Here is a 24,712-nt window from a genome sequence, read left to right as displayed (position 1 = left end):
TGAGATCATTATTCCACCGACAAGCTACCACCTTGACGCCACCACCGCCATATGCGCCATTGTCCACCTTGACGCCACCACCGCCATGTTCGCCGAATACTGAAGAAAACTTAGAATAAAAATGTGTGTGTGGATGGGCTCATGGCGTACGTGCATCCGTCGTTGCATCCGTACAGCTAGTGGCCAACGCAACACCTCTGTGGCTGGTCAACATAACAGATCGCCGTCATTTTATATTTTCGTCACAACCACGTCAGGTACACAATACTCTCTCCTCCTGCTACTGCTACCACTGCTACTCTTCTGCAACAGCACGTCCTGACATGCAATGGCTACGTCACTTCACTTTTCACGACGAACGACCTCCCGGGGGGGCTGGAGGGGTTGGGGGGGAGGGGGGGGGGAGACGCGCTCGTGACGGGCCCCCTTGCCGCTCTTGATAGGGTTTTTACTCTTAAGGTCAAATACTAAAATCTCAAATGCGGATGCGCACGTTTATCTACCACACCGTGCCATTACCACCGCCACCAACAACCTTCACCACCACCACCGCCGCCGCCACCACATCACCACTCCTACCCGGCGTATGTAACGGAAAAAAGGTACCCCGGTACCCCCCCAGGTCAATATTTACGGCGTGTACACATCTCACGTGAATAAACATCACATGCACTCAACCTACAACCCGCGCACATACAGACATACATACGTAGGTGTCTGTCAGTCATACACTCTCACACATTTCTTGTTGAGTATTACAATTGGAAAGGTGCTGTCTTTTTGACTTTGGTAATCTTTCCATCTAATAACAAACATACCTACATACACACTAACTGTATACGTCAGCCCGTACGTGGGGCCGCAACGGAACGCAATCAATGGTCTCATCGGGCACTCCAGGGGGCACACACCGAGGAGGAGGAACGACACACACACCACCAAGCCACACACATACATACATGCATACATACAAATATTCACAACTACACAATTTGTAGCCAAAGCCATCTCGTCCTCTCTCCGCCTACCACAGTAATTGCCCAGGCGCTTTCCTCTTCGTGCTGTTGCTGCTCTAGCTGCTTCTACTGCTTCCCAACGCCGCTACCGACCCCCCCTTCCAGCTCGCCGGGGCAGTCTATCCTCCTGCTGCTGCTGCTGCTTCCCGATCCCCCCTCTACCCCCCCTCCCCCTCTCCCTCCCCCGCACCGCAACATGNTCGCCACTTCCCGCTTTCCTCCACTGCCCCCCTCCNGCCCCCGACCCGGACTCCTCCCGCGGTTGCTCCCCCTCCCCCTCCTCCGTCTTCCTGTTTCCTTCCGCCCGTCCCTCTCCGCCTCCCCCTCTTGCCCCCGCTTTCCCCCCACCTCCTGCAGCTAGTCGTGTCTGTTGGTCGTGGGGGTTAATGCTCGCGGGGGTTCCGGACGGAGCGAAGCGGAGCAGCTCCCTCGCCCCCCACAGCGACGATGATGAGCTCTGGAGGACCCCCGATCCCCCACCGCCCCTCCCCTCGGGCCCCGCGGGAGGAAAGCCCCCCAGACCGCCCTCCCCCTCCCCCTGCTCAGACACCCCCGTCACCACTTCTACTGCCGAACCAGATGGCCCCCGACCTCCCGCCCCACCACCCTGGGAGGTAAGCGGCCCCGATGATGCCGTACTTCCCTTTCCTTCTTCCCCCTGTACGGCACGCGGTCGTTCGGAGAGGACTCCTGTAACAGAACGGGTGACTCCAACCAGCTGCTGCCGTTGCATGAAGCGCTGCAGTACGGCAGCCTTGTCGTGAACTCCCGCGGCATGCATGAGGAAGTCCCCGGGCTGCCACAAACCTGGAGGAGGGGGCGGGGAGTGAAGCGGGGGTATTGCCTGGTCTGCCTGCCGTACCTTCCTAAAGGCCCCGTGGGGTCCCCCCCATCCCCTCCCTTCACCACTCCCTTTCCTTTTCCCCTTATTTTCCCCTTTCCCCCCATACACACATACACACAACTCACCCACAAGCACCCTCCCGGGGTTCAAGATGTACCGTACAATGTTCCGTACACTGCCCCTCCACAGGTAGCTGTTGAAGGCGCACTGGGGAGCCAGACCCACGTGGGCTGACAGCTCCGACCTAGGGGGGGACGGGGGGACGGGGGGAAGGGGGGAGGGTAATACACAGGAAGAGAGGAGCTGTGCGAGCAATATCATCGACAACAGCGACATGAACAACATCATTATCGACCACTACAGCAACAGCAACGTCGTCACCAACAACATGCGGAGTCCACAAGGGCAGTCCCACGGGCGTTGCGGGATGAGGGGGAAAACACACACGCATGCACGCACGCACGCACGCAACACCCAGACGGGAGTGGCTCCAGGGGGGTGGACGGGTAACAGGTGGAGCAAGTATTGCCGTACGAATTGAAAAGGCACAGGAAGGGGAGGGGGAGGGGGAAGGCACCAGGAAATTACCAAGGGTACCAACCCTTCCCTTGCCGGCTCCGGAACCAGCCAGCCGTACCCCAAACTTACTTGTCCATGTTCGCAAGAAGATATTTGAGCGCGTCGTTATCTCCGCTCTTCGTGTCTCCGGGGTTCCTTCGAATGAACTCCTCCATACCCCACCAGCGCTCCAGGAATGTACGGCACCAGGAACAACCCGACCCGCGAATCAGCCACACACCCGCGTTCACGCCTGAGCCCAAATCCGGGCGGGAGGGGGCAGGGGGGGGGTAAAAAGGGGCCCCGGGATTGGGGGAGGTGTACAGCAAAGGCGAAGAGGACGAATTCACACGCACATACATACATCCATACACACATATCTTCCAGCCAAAACTCACCCGTGGAGTCCTCCGTCAGCAACAGGTCGGGGCCAAAGCCAGGATATACGGATGTCGACCCGGATGAACCCGCCGCCGCCGCCGCCGCCACCACGCCCTCCGTACCGCTGGGGGGTGGGGTGGCGATGGCGGGCAGCAAGGACTCCACCGGAGTGCTGAGGTTTGTAATCAACGTGTCGGCGTCCAGCCAAAACACCCAGTCGTACTGATCCAGTACGGAAAGCACGGCTGGGATTTTGCTCCAGGACGCTGGTCGAGAACCTGCATCGGCGACACAGGTTTGCGAGGCGGTTGTGACCATACATACATACATACATACATACATACATACATACATACATACATACATACATACATACATACACGCGCATACCTATGTGGGAGCCACGCAACTAAGCCACCTTCCACATACACACACACACTTGCACCGGCCCCCCCTAAACCCCCTAACCCCCCCCCGGGGACCACCATCACACGGGGGGGGGAGGCACCACTCACTGTCAAGGAGGTCGCTCGCGTCCACGTACGTGTAACCGTGAAGATCCGCAAACAGCTGCTTGTTGGGACTGTATGTATGTATGCATGTAAGTACGTGCGTATGCATGTACGTATGTACGTATGTTCGTGAGGGGTTTGGGGATAGGGGAGTTGTTAGTTGAGGTGACGACTGGTGCTGCCTAAGGGCTTGTGTGTGAGTGGTGTGTGTGTGGGAGATCGTCCGCAAAAACACAATATATCGATTGCCACCGACTAAAGCCGCACCGGGGGACCAGCAGGGATTGTGTTTGTCGTGCAATGATGGTGAGGGTATGTACGGCAGGAAGACAAGGGGACGAGGACACTGGTGAGGCGGGCCGGGGGATTAACGAACCAACCAACTAACTGCCTCTCTGCTGGGGTAGTACTTGACACTGCCATGGTTTAGGCATGCAAGGCAGACTGACTGACAGACAGACAGACTGACAGACAGACTGACAGACAGACAGACAGGGGTTTCAGCTGACTGGACTGTTGAGGTCAACCGCCCAACACATTGCCCCCGTCACCCTCCGAGGAGACTGAGGGAGAGAAACACACCACACCACATCACACCACACCACACCACCGCACAGCAGCTCCCCAGTCCCCCGGCCCCCTCGGGAAGGACCTCCCAAAAGAAGAGCCCCCATACCGTCCTCCCCTCACCCCCCCCTCCCACCCATCCTGCCACCCACCCGGTCACATCCAGCAAGCCAGCAAACTGCGCCAACCTGGCGTTGATCACCACTTCACCTCCCCCTCCCCCTCGCTGTCGTTGTTGTTGTGGTGGTGGTGGTGCAGAGGCCGAGGTAGAGGATGGTGGTGCTGTCCGGGATGAAGCTCGACCCGTAGCCATCGATACCTGAGGGCCGGTGGGGGGAGTGGAGGAGGGGACATCAACAAGTAGAAACTCATTGCCAAAGGCTACATGCGCTGCACATGGGATTCGCGGGGAGGGGGGGTAAGTGAAGGGACCAGGTGCGCAGATGACCAACGAGGAGGAGGAGGAGTTCATTAGCTGCTGACAGGGTGGTTAGGTGGGGAGGGGGGTAGGGAGGGAGGGAGGGAGGGGGGTAGGGAGGGAGGCACGGAGCCGGGGAGGGGAGCGTGTCCCTGGCGGTGCAGTGCCGTACAGTGCAGTCGCCACAGCCCAACACGACCCAGGTCCGCTAAGAAAATATACCACTCCGCTCCTATCCCCCTTCACCCCTCGTCACCCCACTTCCCCTTCCCCCTCCCACCACCAGCCCCATGGGTGGTTGGGACCTAACCACCCGGCAGCGCCAATCACGACTACACCGCTAAAACATCTAACCACTCGAACAGCACCACATTAAAAAGGTATACACACACGAATATACACACATACATACATACTCCCGCCCGCCCGCCGATCTACCAGTGCAATGCGCAGCCGCCTGCCTCTGTCAGTGCTGCCATTGCTACTGCCATCACCGCCACCGGCAATTTGATCACTGCCCGGGGGTGCGACGGATAGCGCTGATAGCCCTCCGGCGCCTCCCGCCCAGGTGATCCAAGGCACGGTACAGTCCTTGTACCTCCGAGTCACTGAGTTCAAATAGTTGAAGTTCACCAAGAAGGTGGCGAGCGCCAAAAGGATGATCTGGGGGTCAGGGGAGGAAAGGGGGTGAACGCGGACACAATGGGAAACGCTGGGAGGGGTGCCCGCTGCTGGTGCTGGCTGCTGGATCAGATCGCTTGCTGCAACCCTAGCCCGGGATTTTGTAAGCCATGTGTAAGGTGTTTCTACGATTAGACAGGCTGTCGATGGAGGCTGGGGTGGTGTGGTGGGGCCAGGGGTATGGGATCCGGAAATCTGGTCGAGGATAACGCTTAAAGTTTCAGGCAAACAGCAAGCCAAGATCCAAACGATAAAAAGTAACAGGTTAGCTTAAAGAGACGTACCAGTAGCTTCGGAATACTCTGTACGCGGAAGAGCCAAGGACTGCGCGGAGCAAGCGGGGATTGCACGCACTTAAGGACCTCGGAGAGAAAGTACGCGAACGATAAGTATCAATCTCGGCTGCTGTGGTCAACAGTTTTGACATTAGCCGAAAATTGTGTTGCGGCAGGAGAAGAAGTCAACGAAATGCCGTTGTAGCTATCCCCGCTTATCGCTTGATGCGAATCAATTTCCTCATCATGAAACAGACACACTTACACAGACAATCTGCTACCTCGGTTGCGGCTCCGTTGAAAAAACATGCACCTGTACTGCCACCTTCAGCGAGGTGGCTTCGACGGACTTTTATACCGCGCTTAAACATAAAATGGTAATTACACAAATTTGAGTCCTTATTCCACAGTTACGCAGCTGGACTCAGTCCACGTGGGCAAAAATTACGGCGACACCGTATCGCCCAGTTCTCCACCAGACCTTAGTTATCGCTGCAGCACCTGTTATGATGTCTTGCGCTCAGGTAAAGTAATATATCGGCTGTGACCCGCCTCGACGGCTCCACTGGGCCTCCTTGTGCGTCCCCTTGAGCCTCCATTTCACCCTCTGTACAGCACCGGAAGGTTTCTTGGAGGGATAGAGGCCAGACGGCTCCTATCATAATCGAGTATAATCAGAAGGCACTGACGTAACGATGGTTTAGGCCATTTGGCGTGCTTGGTGAATTCTTACGCGCTATTACGCCCATGACATCCAGTTACACTCATATGCTGGCCGATACCTGAGAAAGCAGGGAGAAGGGTGGTAGGGAAAACATCGCACCTCACTATTATGAGGGTATCTCAAAACGCCCATACATGGGCACGCAAGCATACCATCGGAAAGTTGGGCTGCGTCACCGTATACGACGCCGTCCGACATACGTGTATTTTAAACCTGGTCTGCAGCTATTGCTCAACAGTATCTTCTTATTATTAAAGCTTACATGTCTTAATAAAATTGACACTCTCGTAGGAGAAGCTTTTTTTTCCCACGGCATCGTAGCGCCGACCTTACATAATTCGGCGAGAAGCTTCAGTCTTTGACGCTTTCCTGAATTAATGGCCGTTTCGGTGTGTGTTTGCATTTAAGCTTCATTGACCTGCAAAGCTTGGACCTCAAGTAACAGCTAGCATTCTTTCTCTCGGTCCTGCTCGGTGCAAAACTGCGCAATATCGCCCAAAGAAAGCAGCCAGACGCTCAAATCTACATCGCTATCATTTATTTTTTCCCGGTATATTTCAGGAAAGCACACCCATTAACGCTGGTGATGATACGGTGATAGATGCCGTATCAGAGCGCGTGCCCAGCAGTCGTGGAATCCTGTAGGGAAAACGAGTTGCAGCACGTTGTCCACGCATGGCGCTGTGTTAACAACTCTTCTTAACCTCGTTCAGAACGGTCAGGTGCGCAATCAGCTGGGGAGAAAGAAGCGGTGCGGTTGCGCCGCGCACTCCGGACGCTTAGAACAGCCGTTGACGTCCGTGCAGTCCAGTAAGGACAACGTTTACCTCGATTTCCATTTACCTTGCTACGTCAAGGGCTAATATACTTTTTTTACCTTCGGTTAAATCGATCAACTTACCGCGAGAGCTGGCTTGCAAACCTTGAAGTGTGAACCGTTCGCGTCTACGAGTATGCGGAGGCAGGGCCCTATCCTGTGCACCAACGGCATCGCGCGAACATTTTTTATTTCATTATGTGATGTAGTTTCATTGTGGTGAAATCTGGCACGTCTCTTTGTTGCTAGAGTGCGTGGAAGAGCGGGCCCTGGCTGGCCCTGGCTGGTAACCCCCGAAGATTCCCCTAGGCGGAGGTAGGAGTGTACGACTACACCCTGCTTCGGACGTCGTCGGACTTGTATCAAGCAACTGCTGCTGCTGCTGCTGCTGCTGCTGCTGTATCCGCCGCTTTTGCCAAGTGCAGGCCTTTGCATATGGTCGACTATGCAAAAAGTGAATAACAAAAAGAACTGATATTTTGATGACAAGACAAAAATGTAATATTTTGTTGGACCTGAGAGGACCTCGTCTCTGGTTGGTAACTCTGTCGCTACCAGACGCTACCTCAAGCCGGTGCGGGCACACCGGTGTACCAGGTAGCTAAGACAAGAAAAGGTGGCCCCTCCCGGGTCCGAGTCCTTCAGATGCTTCACTCGGGACCTACTCCTGGAGGAGGGGGATCAGTCGCCAGTCTGGCAAAACTGGCGCCAAGCTGAATTAAAAAAAACACGGCAGAAGAACGGTGCCGGAAAAATATATGTCCGCTTGGTGCTGCCCGTGGTTGCCATTATCTTGGGTTTGATCCATGTTTCGGCTCACGGCAGCCGAACTGATCATCAGTTTGACCCACAAAAGCAGTGAACACTGTTAACGAGCACTACGCCTGCTTAGAACAGATGTACCTTTTTTGCGGTGAAGGCCTTAGGGCAATAATAGCTGAGGCGCTAGGGACACCGACGTACATGCTGATGTACACGTACAGCACACGGGAATGTGTGCATGTCAGGCCCAGGTCGCCTGTCAGGTCGCCTGTCAGGCTACTTGCCTGTCCTGGTACGTCCTGATCCTGTCACAGGTGCTCTATCACCTGTTCTGGTGCTCCCCGCCTCCCCGCACATCCGGGAGCGCCGGAGGAAAGGGAATGGAATGTTAGGGGGGTCAGGTTGGAGGATGAAGATATACAACAATTCCTGGAAAGGGAGAAGCGGCCAAGTGTCTACATACATACATACATACATACATACATACAGGGACAAGGCCTGCTGAATATGCTTGCTGTCAGCAAAAGTATGGATACACGCTCTGGCCATCCAACCCCCCAGTATTGAGGAGCCCCCGTCAACCCCTACTCCCCCTCCCGTCTGTCCAGCAACAAACAATAAGCAACATATTGCAACGTGACTTACATACAAACACACGCAATGTGTATAACAAAACAAAACCTCGCCGTGTCATTCGTGGGGCTTTGGTTCGTCCACCTAAAGCCCCAACCCCCCCCTCAGCTCATGTTCGTCACTCTCCCCCTACACAGCCTGCCCAGCTACCCTCCACGGAGTCAGGGAACCCACACAGACACCCCTGGCCCCCTGGCCCTCCCCTCATCCCCCAGACACACCAACACTACCCCGGTACGGACACCCCATCAACCCGAACCTCGTCTTAAGCCTAGTCCAGAAACTTAGCCATAAATGACATCATGCCAAATTACGTCATCTCAGCACATGTGTCATGTCCGACCACGCCGAATCACATCACGGCCAGAGGTGCGCCACGGGGGAAAGGAAAGGCACCACGACAACAGCCGGCAAAAAGGGCAGGGAGGGGTGCCAGAACACACACATGCCGTGCCGGGCGAACCCACATGCCATCGAGCTGCCGATCACCCTGGACCGCAACCTCCACTTGGCGCACTGGCCCACCCCCGGGGAAAGGTGGGTCAGCAGCAGCTACCTTCCAGGCTGCCGCGCTGGACATACATACATACACACATACACAGCCCGCGCACCCAGGTGTTCGGTTGGGCCCGGTCGGGCCGAGTCTGATCGAGTGGGATTATCCGTGGCGGAGAAATTAGTCGACCAATCGCAGTCGTACACATGGGGTTATGCCGCCACTGCCGCCAGCACCGCTCCCATTCCTGGTCACTTCTTGCCCTTCTTGCCGCCCTTCTTGCTCGGAGCGGGTTTGCTGGCCCCCGCACCGCTGCTGCCAGCGCCGCTCCCACTGCCTGCGGCCCCTCCCCCCGCCATCTCCATGAGCTTGGTCGCCGTGGTCTGCTGCCGGCCCTTGCCGCTGGCTCTCCCGGGGTGCTTGGGAATGAGCTCCGCCAGCTTCACCATCAACGTCCGCCCTGAGGAGGTCCACGTGCAGCACACAGCACAGCACACCGCAACAGCACAGCACAGCAGACCGCAACAGTACCCAGGCCGCAACAGTACCCAGGCCGCAGGCCGCAACAGTCAATGGTCACACCCGGCGTTCAGCCGTTCACGCTTTGTCATTGGGACCGTGAACCACGTTCTTGCGGTCATGCCCTGAGTCGTGAATCGTACCCCCGGTGGGTACACAGCCCAGCCCGCTGGCAAGCTGCTTGCATTTTTCCTAGGACTTCTACCGTGACCGAGGCTGCTGCGTGATGGCTCGGAAAACATTTTGGTGCCGTAGCAAATGACCCTTGCCAGGTACAGCTATGGCCCCTCCCCCCGGCTCTTACGAACGACTCCCGCACTTGTGCGGAACTTGCTATCAGAGCTAGGATTATCTCCCCCCTTTCCGCTGCTCATTTCACCGAGTCCCAGCTTACGGTCCGGTATCTCCGGATTGATCGGTTTTCCATCTTCCCCTTTCAGTTGCACGCGAATGCGGCCTTTGGGAAGCCAATCTCGCGGGTAATGCTTGGCCTGAAGGGTCGGACCAGAAGTGAGGGATGTGAGCACCTTATACGCCGTTAGAAACAAGCGTAAGCAAGCGGCCGAAGAGTGGCTCACCTCAATTTGTGATTCCAATTTTAATAGCTTGCAGCAGTCATACAGCTCGTTGGTGAAGGGGTCCTCGCACGCTGCGACGATCGAGCAATGTGTCGGCTGCAGGGTCGTAGCGATAAGCCACAGAACCGATCAGCTGCAGCGCCAAGATCCTCATCATGCATACCTAACGTTTTGGGTATCCGTCGACCTTCAGCGACCGTTTTTGTAGAATCCAGGTATTGGGGATAGACTATTACGCGCTGCAAAAGGAAAGAAGAAGTTTATCAGCCTTACATAATGTTAAACGTGTCTATTGCTTGCGTATTTTCTAGCTTACTCTGTCTGGGTTCATGTTTCAATAAAAAAATTCGTCGGAGATTCACAATTGGGTATGCTAAAGCTGCAGTGTCAGACAGCCAGCGTATACGAGCAGCAATGGTACAATCGCAGGGTGCACAAAAGCAACGCAGCGAAAAATGAGGAGCATTGGCTGGTTGCGTTGTACTGCGGTAACGGTATGTTGATTCGATTAGTAGTATCAATTTCTTCAGCTGCGGTTCGGCAATATTTCTTTCATTACCGAAAGCGTTTGTCGCCAGTGAAGGACTGATTTCGGGCATTTTTCTGTCATTTCGGGACCCGCACCCGGAGGAGCCTACACGGCTGCAGGTACTGCAATACGACCCGCCAGACGCGCAGCTCCTCCCGACCTCTGGTCCTCTAGACCTCTATTGACCTACAGCTCATATTTGTATCTTGTATTTGTAAGGGATCCTCAGGGATCAGCGCCAAGGGCCCCACAGCTCTTCACGGCGCAGCGGTCCGTTACATAACCCTTCTTCCTGATGCCACCCTCCTACCCGGAATTCATGTTCCCTTAAACCTCGCTTGTCAGTGGCTCAAACTCAGAAACCTCAGCAGCCAGCACAGCACAATACAGCAGCCTTTGGTCACCAATTGCCAACAAGACTAACCCATCCAAAAGTCGGGTTAAAAGCCCCAACAGGTCCATTCCCTAGCTAAACCATGCAAGGCGATAGTACAGAGCTGCCGGCAGGGTGCTGCTCCGTCGACTAATAGTACCGTTACGGGGCCGTGTTGGACATGACTGAACATGACGACGGACACGAGGGCCATACTGGGTAATCGTCAACATTCTGTGTGCATAATGCCGGCGAGCGGTTATGCCAGCAAGTGGGTAGCTGAGTGGGTACTTGGTTACCTATGGTACATGTTACGGCACGCGGGTTTGGCTCGGGTACCGGGGCATATTGGGTACCGGGGTGTATTGGGCACCGGGGTGTATTGGGCACCGGGGTGTATTGGGCACCGGGGAGTATTGGGCACCGGGGTGTATTGGGTACCGGGGTGTATTGGGTACCGGGGTGTATTGGGTACCGGGGTGTATTGGGTACCGGGGTGTATTGGGTGCCGGGGTGTATTGGGTACCGGGGTGTATTGGGTGCCGGGGTGTATTGGGTACCGGAGTGTATTGGGCACCGGGGTGTATTGGGCACCGGGGTGTATTGGGTACCGGGGTGTATTGGGTACCGGGGTGTATTGGGCACCGGGGTGTATTGGGCACCGGGGCATATTGGGTACCGGGGTGTATTGGGTACCGGGGTGTATTGGGCACCGGGGTGTATTGGGTACCGGGGTGTATTGGGTACCGGGGTGTATTGGGTACCGGGGTGTATTGGGCACCGGGGTGTATTGGGTACCGGGGTGTATTGGGTACCGGGGTGTATTGGGTACCGGGGTGTATTGGGTACCGGGGTGTATTGGGTACCGGGGTGTATTGGGTACCGGGGTGTATTGGGTACCGGGGTGTATTGGGTACCGGGGTGTATTGGGTACCGGGGTGTATTGGGCACCGGGGTGTATTGGGTGCCGGGGTGTATTGGGTACCGGGGTGTATTGGGCACCGGGGTGTATTGGGTACCGGGGTGTATTGGGCACCGGGGTGTATTGGGTACCGGGGTGTATTGGGTACCGGGGTGTATTGGGTGCCGGGGTGTATTGGGGCGCTCGCCCGATGTGCTTTTAAACCCGAACATGTGTGTGGCGGCCGTGAAGGTTTTGGTCTCGGAAGGTTTCTGGGGCTCGTCCGGTAATCCACACATTCTACATGTCCTCGAGCTCAGACACACATGGGCGAGAGTAGAGCCCGATGGAGTCCCCGACAGTGCCCTTGCTTGTTTAGGATCCGCTGCCTGTGGCCCGAGCTCTCTCTCTCTCTCTCTCTCATACGCATAATCCTGGATCTGTATAGCCGCTACAGCAGGGTGTGGAGCAGCTGCGCATCGACAGAAAGGCTTGCGACGGCGGATCTGATTGTCTGTCAGTTTGTCTGTATGTACATTCGTTTACATTTGCTTAACGAAAAGCGATTAGGGCTGGACTCACCATATCCGCGAAAATGCCCGTTTCGGTTGCAGCTGCAGCTGCATCATCCACGCACAGCACTCTATTACTACGGCAAGCCGGCAAGCCCCGTGGGCGTTGGTCTGGTGTGGGGGAGGGTGTTGGCACCCCTGTTTGAAGTGAACCGCTGTGTCCTAATCAGGCTTGATGCAGTGAGCCGCTCACATAGCCCCTTTAGGGCCCGGCCTCCTGGATCCAGGTGGTGTATCACGACTTCAGAAAAGTACAGATTGGCGGATGCAGATTGCCCGTGATGTGCCCAGAATACTACACCAGGACGGTGGCCTATCTGGGCGGCTACGAACAACCCCCCTCCCGGAGTGCCTATACCCCGGAGTGGAAGTTGGCTAACTGCCGGACAGAGGTCACACATTTACATAATGCGAGCTTGCGTTAAGTAAGTTGGGTTGGTTGGGTGTAAGGCCCAATGCGTAACTGTTAGACTAACTCTTTCGCAACGGCCCATGTCCTCAGGCCGTCATTTATTGCGCGCATTAAGCTGGTTAGCTTACCATGTTTTTGTTGTTCAGCGCGCCAAATGATCGGGCGACAGAGTCCACGAGCCTGCATAGCTAAAGAAACGTTTATTAAAGAAACTAGTTTAGCAAAGAGCTTCACGCGCGCGCACCTCCGACTTTGGCCTGGCCTTCTCGGAGCTGTACAGGACTTCTCGCTTCGTACCCGTCCAAAAGCACCGAAACGCATAGGATTGTTGTGGAATATAGCACGTGGAAGACATTGCGTGGTCGACTAGAAGGGCACGCATGATGCCCCGGTCCGCGCTTTATGGGCCTCCAGGAGCCCCAAAACGGTTTGTCTAGGGTCGATCCATTGCAGATAGATCATAGGCGCTGGGCTGGCGGTCATGGAAGTGCTCGGCCGACGGACTCAACGAGATGGGCGCGGCCTGCGCCACCCAGCAAATGGCCAGGGCTGCGCCCTGGCTGGACGCGGCCCTCGGATACAAGGCGCCGGAGGGCGCATACCAGCTGGATGGCTTTCAGACTGCCGGTCATGGGAACCCGGGAGGCGTGCTGTTGGTGCGGGGTAAGGTCCGTACAGGCAAACCAGGGCTGTCGGGTGACCGGAACCATCAGCGGAGATGGATGGGTGCACCACCAATTGATATATACAAAGGGACGAATCCTAATCGGGGCGCTCGGCGGTACTCCCCCTGGAGCAAGCAGGTTCAACTCCTGCCGTCCTGTTCCTGTCGTCATCCGCACAGCACCGGCTTTAGGAGGGCTTGCTGTTTGACGCCGACTGTAGTGCACAACCCCATCGGTTGTTATACGGGAGGCTGCCATCTGCAGATGCTCAATTGCCCACAACCCATGACTTGGCGCATCATCGCAGGGACCAGTCGGGTGGCTATGATGATGAGGTGGCTGCTGCGGTGGTGGCGGTGGCTGCTGGCTATCACGATGCACCAGTCACCGCTGCGGCAGCGGCAGCAGCGACGACCGGCCTGGCGGCGCAGCACAGCAGCGCGGGCCCCGGATGGGGCTTGTACGGGAGGGGATACGGCGGGGACCAGTCGGATGGCTGCTGCGGTGGCCATGGGGGTTTCACGACCAGTGACATGCATGGCCTGGGACAGCTACGTGATCGACTGCAGTGGAATACGGAGATGAATACAGAGTGGATGGTGGGGCCAGCAGCGTATTCACGGCCGCTGGTGTGTACGGCATGGGCCAGTATCACGGTGACCCGCTCATGACCGGCGGAGGCATGGACTGCAGCTACCAGCTACACGGCGGGGTGACGAGCGGGGCGCTCTGGTTAAGTGGGCGTGGAGACAAAACCCTGGAGGGGGTGCACCACACACAGCAGGTCCCGGGTTACAGCAGTGGCTCTCAGGATCGGGGCGTAGTGGTGACGGGATCAGCAATGAACCACCAACGTTTGTCGGGCTTGCAACACTGTCGCCAGTGTCGCTGTCGCCAGTGTCGGCAATGTCTCCGAGTGGGGGTTGTGGGCACGGACGGGGGCGTAGGTGACAGCGGTCCACAGCGGATTGGACAGGCGGGCTTTACTAAAATCTTAATTGGATCCATTGGGAGGGCGATGAACATGCCGATTGAAGCGGAGGCATGAGGACGACGGGCACTGCTGGCTGACACGGACACAACACCGGTGCCAGCGGGTACGAAGCGAGAAGTCCTGTCATCATTATCGGCCAGGTCGAAGTCGGAGGTGCCCGCGCGTGAAGCCGTTTGCTAAACTAGTTAAAGCAAGAACGTTTCTTTAGCTATGCAGGCTCGTGGGCTCTGTCGCCCGTTCATTTGGCATTATGTAAATGTGTGACCTCTGTCCGACAGTCACAGTTTCCATCTACCATACCATGCCCGCTTTGCGCAATATTTAAGCTATCAAGAAAAGCAATAATTAACTCAAGTGGTGCTCCTGACCTCGCCGTAGTTCGTAGTTAGCCAACTTCCACTCCGGGGTATAGGCACTCCGGGAGGGGGTGTGTGAAGCGGGCGGCAGTACCGGTAATGGTTGACTTTTGTGGCAACTTATCGAGCAGCCCTGCAACCTTCACAGAACACATCTATAATATGCGGTAATCTACAAGATTCATTCCATTCCAAGGGGAGTCCATGCCGGTTCTTCAAAGTTTGCGCTGGTTCGTCATAATTGTTACGCCCAGGATCTAATTTGACGTTTTAGGGATGTGATGCAGTTCAGGTCCCTGAGACTCTGGCAGGAAGTAAAGACGGTTTGGCCTGGCAGTATTCGCGTAGATACAGCAGCAGCGAATGCGCGCGGCGGTAACCGCTCGTTATTGTAGCAGCAGACCCCGCCACGAAGCGACCCAACAGAGGCGCCCGTCTGCATCTCGGCGTCTCCGCCCGGGTTCCGCAAAAAGTGTTGCCAGGCCAAACTGAAATGGCTTTGGAAACCTTAATATATTCCCTGACGAAAGTTACAGGTTGGCAAAAATCGGCTCGCTAAGAACATTTTAATTTAATGCACGGCGATTGCCAAATGGAAGGCAATCCGGCTGGAATATGTTGTCATCTGTCATGTTGTGCCTAGGGCCGCCGCTCACACATGGGATGTATGTGGAGACACCGGTGGGCACGGAAACGCCAGAGCACAATCGTGACATGAGCTATCCCTTGGTGCCATGTGTTTCTAACAGCAAGCGTGGCGTGTGGACGTTAGATGGTCGTGCAAGCGTGGCGTGTGGACGTTAGATGGTGGTGCAGCTGGCTTCGCGCAGGCATAGATAGCTGACTCCACCACGACTATGCACGTTTAGAAAGCTCCACGCGATATTAGTACAAGCAGAATTGACTGACAGCAAGCAATTGGGCATAAGGTGAAGCGCTAGGTGATCAAAATCTCAAAATCTGTGACCGCGATTTTCACCTTGTAAAGGAACAATCGTCGTGCCTTTAACAGAACCGCGTAGCTTTGCAAGAAAGCACCATCAAAGTAAGACTTGAAAAGGTGTCTATATTAAGAACTTGCAATTGTTCTGGCGCAGTATATTTTGCCGACATGCACGGGCAGGAAGGCAGGCAGGCAGACCCGCGCCAGCCCCACAAGGGGCGCAGCATCCCAGGAGGTGCTTCCGGGCGGGGCTTACACTGAGAAAAAAATTAAAGTAATGTTGTAATCCTCTTCATTTCATCCGTATATGTGTGGGTACGACTCGAACTGCTTCGAAACCAACTCGGCCGCCGTGGTCGACAAGCGCTGCAACAGGCCTGCAGTCAAATCGGGTTACTGTGAATTTTTCCTGGCTTCGGGAAGCTGATATTCTTCAGGCCGATATTGACTTGTCCAGCTGCACATCAACTGCTGGTACACCTGCCTGCCTGGCAGAGCGCTGCAGGGTTGTACCAGGCGTAGTGCTACATGCCAAGGTATCACGGAAATGAAAAGATCGGTTGCGTTTTTGCTCTTGCCTGCTATTATAAAAGACATGCAAAGGTAAGAGGAGGATAGGTTATCGCTTGTTATCAAGCGCGATGTGCAAAGTATGGGTCATTACCTCCCAAAGTACGATGACCTGTAGCAGTTCAACCCTTTTCTTTCAGACTGCTCTAGAAACATTGTTGTTATCCTGTGCTACAGAGTCAAACTTACGTTGCCAAAACGCCAAGGCCGTGATTTCTCCGGAACACACGTCCGTATCCACGGCCCATCAGGAGAAAAGAAAGTTATGACAACGAAACACAAGCGCAATGCTCCACAGCAAGTTAACGCAGCCCCGAAAATTGTGTTGCAACTGTACAGGGAAACTCAAATCGCGATTATAGTAATCCTCTGGGCTCCCAACCGCCGCATTTGCAAAGCGCCAATTACCATTGTCCTGCCAACAACCTGCTAAGCAATACCCCGTATACCCCAAGCCCAACTACCAACGGTCGTCGGACATGCTCCACCAAAAATAGGCCTCCATTTCCAGGCGACCCAGCAGCAACAGCAGCAACAGCAACAGCAGCAACAGCAGCAGCAGCAGCAGCAGCAGCAACAGCAACAGCAACAGCAGCAGCAGCAGCAGCAGCTCGCGGTCGGTCCCGTGTAACAAGAAGCATGCACATACACACAACCCATGCCCTTGTTACAAACAACTCAACCCGGAGCGTAGTGATGTCACGACCAAGTAAATAACCCTCCACGTGCACGCGCCGCGGTACATGCGCTCACCAAGCCCATGCATTTGTGCACCCGGGATCCTTTCTTCCGGTGTTACCGTGCGATTTCGCTAGATAGAACATTGGACTCAGCTCCTGAGGGCACGCGTGACCGTGTTGCGCAAGTAGTCCCGGAGACTGCTCCTGATGAGCGGATTGGTTTGGAAGAGGGAGCGGGAGAGGGTCCAATCAGCGGCGCTCCCCCAACGACCCCTTTGCTGCTAGTGCTCCTTATCAGAGCGTGCAGTCGGGCGAGCGGACAGTGCAGCGGATTGGCGGCATGGCAGATGTTTTGATCAGGCTACTGACCCGGGCGCCGATTTCTACTTGTACGAACGAACAGTTTAGGCACCCGTTAGCTTGTTTCTTCACAGCAGAGCTTTTCAAATTTGATCGTCTTTATGTTATGACGGACGGTATCTGCTGAAGTCAAGGGAAGAATGCGTGTTCTCTCTTAGCGGAGTAGAGAGGCAAAACAGGCAATGTTCCATTTGAGATGTTGTGCATAATATTAGGAACATATTTTTGCGACATAATACAATGGGAGGTGGTTATGTAACTGGCGGGCTAGGAGGCGCGCAGGCGCTCGCCCGGTCGGCCGAAGCGTCGGCAGCTTTCGGAAATAGATACGCCTACATCATCACACCACACGCCTCATTTAAGGCCAATGAATTCGCGAGAATAAACTGAGACACATATCTAATGGGCGACAAGTCTTGGCGGTGTCGGGAAGCTTGCGATCGCTCGTACACATGTACGTCCACAGTTACTCCAACATCCCAGCAAGTATAAAAAGCGTCGTCTTAATACCTGGTTATTGCTTAATTTTGGTCAGGATTAAGGATTCTTAACCAACATTCCAGGATTCCAGGTTGCCCTTGTCTTTGAGCTGCAGCATCGCCTTTCGGTTACATTACCCGATATCTATACTCCCTTGCGGAGGATGGAGCCGCGTTATTTAGTTGCAAGTGTGTTACTTCTGGTGCTGTTTCTGGGGCCTGACTTCGGTACGTTGCAAGCGCGATACATGCTGCCTTTTAATAGAAATAATCCCAGCCAGCTGCCTCTGTTATAGTTGTTAGAAGGAGCCGCCCTGGTCCCGTGGCGCTCGCACACCAACGCCATTGACTTGCGCAGCTTGCTATTGTCCCTTAGGGAGTTTATTTATCTTCATGTACTTAAACTGCTGCATATGAAGTCACGCAAACACGGCATCCTGCTGCCGTGGCAAATTAGCACCCTAATGCTTTCGCGTACGAGGAACAGGCCCTAACATGCCGGCTTCTTGTCCGTTGAATTGCAGGAGAGGCACAGACACTGAGAAGCTATCGTAAGTAATACCAACCTAATTACGGCGCGGATTTCCACACCACGCAAGGCGTCTCCGCTTCGCTTTTCCTTCATCTGGCAAAGGCTCTAGTAGCATATTGCGTCAGAATCGAAAATCAATTTGCATGCTTGTTAAATTTATACTTCATATAAATGTACAGGCAACAGGAATGGTGTCCGCCTCTCCGGCGACAGCGGTTCCAGAGGCCGCCTTGAGGTGTCGTCTGTGGACGCGTGGTTCACAGCTACTCCAGGGAAGCCGTCTTGGAGTCCTGTTTGTGATAGCCCCTCCTTTAGCGACAACGACGCACTGGTGAGTGAGTAGTAAAACGGTCAGCGGTGGCTGAGGGGGAGACAACGGGAAGTGGCGTCTGCACCACAGTATAGCATGGCGGGCGCCTGGTGGCGACAGTTGGTGATTGTCGGTTATTTACAATACCTGGCAGTTGGTTGTATATTTACTAATAATAACTTGGCTGGCAGTTCCGACCATCCCGGGGAGACGATAACAAACTGTGCTGATAATTACCGGCTAGTGGTTGGCCACTGTACGGGTTTGTTAGTGAGTAGTTAGCAGCTGCCGTACAGGATTGTTGGCACGTTGGGCGGTAGCCGGGCAAGCGAGTTGGAGAGTTAGCTTGTGGGTGTCTATGTGCTGCCGGCTGTGTGTTTGTGTCCTGTACGACATACACGGATGGGAAGTGTCGTACTCCTCATGTTTCATCTGTCCGGGGCTCTGCGGGGTGTTGAAGGGGGTTGAGGTGAGGGGGCGGGACCACCTGAGGGGTCAACCACCTGAAACGCCCACGACAGTTCCGGCGGCCAGTTGGACGCCTTCCCGCCATTCTTAGATCGGAAAAAGGCCCCCCCATTATTCCCGACCGCCTGCCCCAACTCTCCATATAGCGGGGGGAAAGAGGAAACACCCCACAGGGCTCAATTCACACAGGGGTAATCGTAGCCCCCCATATGACTCCCGTTTCTTTACACTCCACGTCGATTATTTTACCCACCGTCGTGGTTACTTTTGTTATTATTTGTATTATTACTTCGATATTATAATTGTAATAATAGTAATTAATATTATTCGCAATTTCCTTCGATGTCACTTATGATCCCATCTGATGATACCGTACATGTCGGTGTTGGTGGTGTTGGTGCCGTACGCCGCCCCCTCCTCCGGATGTGTACGTAGGTTATGTGCCGGATGCTCAACTACACGTACGGCAGGAAGTATTACAGCCCCTTGATTGCGTACCGTAAGAACGAAACGTGAGTGAAGCGCTCCCGGGGTTTGGGATCGGAAGTGAGAGAAGGGTTCTCGGAGGTCCTAGGGCGGAGAGCAGGGTTTGGGGTTGGAGGTGGGGTGGGGGGTGGGGGGTGGGGGAGATCCATCCTGTGGGTGTTGCTATGCGGCCGGAATGGCGAAGGTGATTGGGAATTTGGGTTTTACATCAATGTGGTCAGCCTGGCTGTCCTTGCTTTGGCAGTAGTTTGGCAGTAGTCTCCTCCGTAGTTCAAACTTCAAGGAGGGTCTTAAAACCCTAAGGTAATAATGCAGGTATTAATGCCCCTAAAGCCCACGTGTTTCCCCTCCCTCGCGCCTTTTCCGTAAGTCCTTCATAGCGAGTCTTCATAGCGAGGCAATTTCTCCCCTCTTTCACCGCCTAGCCCCTCCCCCCCCCCCGCGTTACTGCTGCCATCCCTCCAAGCCGCACCATCAATACGCTCGCTCTCTTGCACAACCGACGAACAACCACCTTGTCGTTGTTATTGTTATTATTGTTTGGGATACAACGATCCGAAATCCGAATTCCTCGTCCGGTGCTCCAGGGGGGTCCGCTACGTGGGCGCCATCATTTGCGACCCGCGGACCTTCAACCCGCCGCCGCCAGCCAGGAGCCCCCCGCCGCTGCGGCAACCACCCCCGCCGCCATCGTCGCCATCGCCTCCGCCGCCATCGCCTCCGCCGCCATCGCCTCCGCCGCCATCGCCTCCGCCGCCATCGACGCCGTCAGCGCCATTGCCGCCAACTTATTCGGGCTCCGGCGGCCGCAGGAGCTTGCGCCAATCCGCTGCGCTGCAGCAAGCACGAGATCGGGAGTTGTTCAGCCCCTTATTCGGCACCCTAGCGGCGCCCGTACGGACCGCGCCGTACAGTTGCTATCTCAAGGCGGGACCGTGTGACTCCAGGGGGCCCTTCGTGGGAATCGAATGCTCTCGTAAGTATGAGCTAGTAAGCCGTGTCGTACGTACATGTCGTACGCATGTGTGTCGTACGGTATGGTGGAGGGTTGCGGAGATAGGATTGGGATTGGAATTGCTCTTAGTCAGTTGGTCAGAAGAAGGGGGGGAGATGCTGAGGCTTGTATAGCTTGTGATGTAACGTCATTACGCCGGTGAGGAGACAGATATACAAACAGATAAACGAACGGCCAACCAAGAGGCCAACAATACGATATTCGCTCTTGACTAGGTGCAAATGGATGTCTTCCGGGTGGACAAATCACCAATGTCCCGAACTGCTTAACATTTGAAACGGTTCTCTCCCCTTCTTCGCCTCTTCCTTCCCCCTTTTTTCCTTTTCCTCCCTCCGTCCCCCCCTCTTTTCCCCCACCGAAACCCAACGAAACCCCCCCCCCCCGGATGCGGATGCTGCCCCGCACTCTACAGACACTCTCTTTGAAACTACGAACCCACCACCTCCGAGTCCGCCGTCACCTCCCCCAGGTACCTAATGTACTTTTGTTCTGTTCGTTGACGTCCTTTTGGTCAGTGGAAAGACAGTTGGATGTTGCAAAACAGTTGGCAGTTAGCTGTCGGTGGGCTGTAGCGGTTGGTTACCAGTGCGGCGGTTGTGACAGCGGTGGCAGCTGCGTCATTTGACTTCACCTGGGCGAACATCCCCGGCTGTCTGTTGGTTGGTTGGTTGGTTGCGCAGTGGGCAAAGTACGCGGTGATTGTCCGTAGTACATAGTACGGCAAAAGAAGTATGGGGCATATAGGGCAGATCTATTTTTGTTCCTCCTCCTCCACCACAACACACAGCTGGGCCGCTACTACTCTCCGTTCTCTCTCTCCCCCATCCCCCCCCCCGGGGGTTTCGCCACCGATCCCCCCTCTTGCCACTTTTGAATCCGGGATCCGGGAACTGTCATCGGTGCCTTGAACGGCCACCACCCACCTGCGTGTGTGTATTTGTGCAGCTCCACAACCACTTCTCCCCCGTACAGATACATACATACATATATACATGCCTGTAGCGATCAGGCCCTCCCGGTTGATTCGTTCGGGAATCGCAACACCCCTCTCAACGCCCGGTCGTACAAACCCCTTCCCTCCCCTCTCCCCCGCAGCTCCCCCCGCCGTCTCCAACAGCATTCGCTTCTACGGTCCCTACATGAACCAGTACACCCGGGCGGTCGGGGAGGTGGAGCCCAACCTTGCCGATTATGGTAACGGTCTGGGAAGCTTTTACGGCCGGTTTGAAGTTCAGGTGGGTTGGGGGAGCGGGGAGGGGAGGGGGCGGGGGAGAGGGGAGGGGGCGGAGGAGAGGGGAGGGAAGGGAGGGGGCGGGGGAGAGGGGAGGGAAGGGAGGGGGCGGGGGAGAGGGGCGGGGAAGGGGAAGGGAGGGGCGGGGGAGAGGGGCGGGGAAGGGGAAGGGAGGGGACGGGGGAGGGGGGAAGGGAGGGGAGGGGAAGGGAGGGGGCGGGGGAGGGGGAGTATTTGCGGGGTGGGGCCCTGTGGGGCTTTTGGGGGTGGGGACGGGGGAGGAACGATGGGGCGTGGTAGGGTTTACGGGTTGTACGGCTTTAGGGGTTTGTGGGTTTAGAGCCACGTTGGGTGTGGGTCTGGGTGACTAACCCATTCCTTCCGTACCCCGCTGACTTCGTGTACGGCAGGTCATTGTAAACGGCAGTTCAGTGTGGGCTCCCTTGTGCGGCCTGCCAGACGGCGTGCCAGAATACGACCTGTTTCAGTTGGGCAATATCGCCTGTTCACAGGTACGTCCTTGAGCGACGTTTCCCATTTTTTTCGCTCCGCCCGTTTTGCCCCTTTTGTGTAGCTGTTTGTCTGTATGTATATTCATACATGGGGGTGCATGTGCGTTCCAGGGTCAACCCTCGTATTCCTCATGTGCGAAAGACGTTTTCCCGGTTGTCAGTTTGTTCTTTTTTTCCGTTTGACCGTTGTTTAGTTGACGGATTAGCTTCCTTAGGGTGTTCGCTAGGTGTCCTTAAATAACGAATAACGAGTTTTACTAACCGTCCTTGATTTCCCCCCCCCCCCCGGGGGAGGAACTGTCACTGGCTGCTTACATGACCCGGTCGCATCTTGAACACACACGGGGAACACGGGGAGCGAGAACTTTAAATTTCGCGTAGAGCTGTTTTCCGTGGGACCACCACCACCTCTTCTATAACTGTCTTCCTTCTTGCAGCTCTTGGAATTGCTTACCACCTTGTCTGCATTGATCTGTTTTGGGGAGGACATGTACGGCCTGTGACCTTTGTGTACGAATAACCCCCTTCAAATCCGCAGTTGCTGGATTGGCCAAAGCCTTTCGACGGCGGCGTTGCGATTGTGTTTCCCCAGGTTTCCTTTGTCCCCTTCAACATCCCGGATGGTGAGCACCCCCTCTTGCTGCCGCTGCTGCTGCTGTGATGTGATGTGATGTGGGGGGGAGGCAATTTGGTTGATTTTAGGGCTTTCATGGGTGGGGGCATGTGTGTGTAATCATGCCCCATGAGTTTCAAACTTCAAACCCAGAAGACATCCGCAGGGGGGGATGCAGGGGCGTCCGTGTGGGCGCTCTTTTCTATGGGGACGTGTATATGTATGTATGTATGACGTTGATTACACTGTGGGCTGAAAAGTCGGGGGCCCGGGGTCGAAACACAGCGCAGGGGGCGGGTGCACACGGCCGGTTAGTCTCGTGCACTCCGCCCCCGGGTCAGGCCGCACGGGAAACGACGGCCGGCACACATCAGCGCTTCCCTCCGGGGGTTGGCGCTCCAGCTAGATGGGAACTATGCTCGCCGGTTTCCTAACAGAAACGAAGTCGCAACTGGGGGGCTCTTCCTGCCGACCGAATGTACCAAACATCTCGAGAGAGCTCGTGTTCAGGACCTGGCAGCCCGACAAGTCACCCCGGGCTGGGGAGGTCACCAAGCTCAAAAAAGCCTCAAACCGAAAGAGAGCGCAAAGAGCTCACACCACACCACACCACGCCAAACAGCCTCTCGAGACCACTTCCCAACCCCGCCTCTCCCTTCCTGGGCTCGTCCAGGGGGGGTAGCAACCGCAAGGAAGGGGTATCACCGCACAAGCCCACCCCCCTCCACGGCACTGTGTTCAACTCGAAAAATGCGCGAACGGGAAAACCCTGCTTCCCCCGTTAAACTGCTTCCGAAATTCCAACGACAAGATAACCCCTAAACTGAATCCACTCTCCCTTCCGCTCTCCCCTCCCGTTCCTTTCCGTTCCTTCCGTCCCCTTCCCCACCCAGCCGCTGTCAACCCCGGTGATTTCGACCCCGACAAGGTCGCCGCTTGGGTGGCCGCGGTGTCGCCCGTCGGCTCTGCGCTTTCTATTCAAGATCTGGATATCAAGGTACGTACGTACGGCAGATGGACGACTACTGGGGGGGGCACGGCCTGCTTTAGCATCAATGTCAGCGAGGATGAGCGGGGCCGTACACCGTACACCGTACCCCCCCCGTAGCCCCGGGGCATGCCCACACCGCTGTACGGAACACGCACGCCTGTCCCACACGCGCCCCCACTCCCCCCCTGCTGCTCAGATTACGTTGGAGCCGTGTGAAAGTGGAACTCTGTTCGCGGTGGCGTGCATGGCGTACGGAGAGCGGCGTAGGAGTTGATCTGGAGGCGCCCGGTGCCCTGCAGCCCCTGGTGGCGCCGCCTGGTGTGTGTGCCCCGGAGGTGTCGTTCGGTGCCACCCCCGTGCGGCTGCTTGGAACGCATCCCCGAGTGCTTCTCAAGTGCTTGAGTGATCAGCTCCAAAGACAAAATATGATATCCTCTTCAGCTATTGGTTATATTAGTCGGCTGCTGGCTATTGCGCAGCCTGTTGGCTGGTTAATAGCAAGCGGGATGTTGTCGGGTCTCTATCTACCGACCACCACCTTCTACATTATATTTTGCTATTAAGGACTGCGATTAGCGGCCCTGCCCGGCCCTTGAGCCGATAATGCAATTCCTGCAGAGCATTGGTGTGCGTCGTTTTCTCATAAAGTTATGTATGTACGGATGCACGTACGGATGGATTTTACGGTCCATCTGTCGTCATGTCTGTATACTGGCAACAGCCGCCAGCGGCATGAGTTACTTCGCTGGCTTTCATCGCCCCGACACCCGGGGGCCCGGGGGCCCTGCGTAACTCTGCTGCAGAACTATCCAGTTGTTGCTATGTGTACGGGACCGCCCCTCGACCGTACGTACGTACGTACGAGCACTCCCGGGGCAGTAGATGGAGGTGGGGGAGGGAATGGGGGAGGGAATGAGGGAGAGTCGCAGTCCGGGCGGG

The 24,712-nt window shown here is 55.7% G+C and overlaps 5 protein-coding genes across 5 annotated transcripts; 3 read left to right on the top strand and 2 right to left on the bottom strand.

Annotated features, from left to right (window-relative positions):
• Positions 1–342: 342 nt before the first annotated feature.
• On the bottom strand, positions 343–5,561 carry VOLCADRAFT_100552 (uncharacterized protein; the record flags this gene model as incomplete). Its single annotated transcript, XM_002959103.1, has 11 exons — positions 343–375; positions 854–894; positions 1,365–1,823; positions 1,986–2,104; positions 2,509–2,671; positions 2,817–3,077; positions 3,315–3,382; positions 4,031–4,197; positions 4,735–4,959; positions 5,262–5,301; positions 5,518–5,561. 11 exons carry the CDS (start codon positions 5,559–5,561, stop codon positions 343–345), a joined length of 1,620 nt encoding a protein of 539 aa, XP_002959149.1.
• A 3,190-nt stretch (positions 5,562–8,751) lies between these two features.
• On the bottom strand, positions 8,752–10,182 carry VOLCADRAFT_78252 (uncharacterized protein). The gene is made up of 5 exons (XM_002959102.1): positions 10,098–10,182; positions 9,945–10,020; positions 9,782–9,852; positions 9,598–9,694; positions 8,752–9,144 (listed from the first exon to the last, which is right to left on the bottom strand). Exons 1-5 carry the CDS (start codon positions 10,110–10,112, stop codon positions 8,936–8,938), a joined length of 468 nt encoding a protein of 155 aa, XP_002959148.1. The 5' UTR covers positions 10,113–10,182; the 3' UTR covers positions 8,752–8,935.
• An 887-nt stretch (positions 10,183–11,069) lies between these two features.
• On the top strand, positions 11,070–11,483 carry VOLCADRAFT_34874 (uncharacterized protein; the record flags this gene model as incomplete). The annotated part of the gene is made up of 1 exon (XM_002959110.1): positions 11,070–11,483. A coding segment is annotated over one exon (414 nt), but the record flags the coding sequence as incomplete, so codon positions are not given.
• A 1,597-nt stretch (positions 11,484–13,080) lies between these two features.
• On the top strand, positions 13,081–14,281 carry VOLCADRAFT_108497 (uncharacterized protein; the record flags this gene model as incomplete). The annotated part of the gene is made up of 3 exons (XM_002959109.1): positions 13,081–13,231; positions 13,498–13,832; positions 13,883–14,281. 3 exons carry the CDS (start codon positions 13,081–13,083, stop codon positions 14,279–14,281), a joined length of 885 nt encoding a protein of 294 aa, XP_002959155.1.
• Positions 14,282–17,668: 3,387 nt separating this feature from the next.
• On the top strand, positions 17,669–24,047 carry VOLCADRAFT_108496 (uncharacterized protein; the record flags this gene model as incomplete). Its single annotated transcript, XM_002959108.1, has 11 exons — positions 17,669–17,843; positions 18,140–18,166; positions 18,327–18,478; positions 19,361–19,437; positions 20,326–20,387; positions 20,839–20,895; positions 21,522–21,661; positions 22,068–22,169; positions 22,708–22,792; positions 23,676–23,779; positions 23,970–24,047. Exons 1-11 carry the CDS (start codon positions 17,780–17,782, stop codon positions 24,045–24,047), a joined length of 948 nt encoding a protein of 315 aa, XP_002959154.1. The 5' UTR covers positions 17,669–17,779.
• Positions 24,048–24,712: the final 665 nt, after the last annotated feature.

This window comes from Volvox carteri (assembly GCF_000143455.1).
Source record: "Volvox carteri f. nagariensis unplaced genomic scaffold VOLCAscaffold_126, whole genome shotgun sequence".
Lineage (NCBI taxonomy): Eukaryota > Viridiplantae > Chlorophyta > Chlorophyceae > Chlamydomonadales > Volvocaceae > Volvox > Volvox carteri.
Note: the sequence above shows the minus strand (reverse complement) of the source record. Positions and strands in the feature narration are given on the sequence as shown.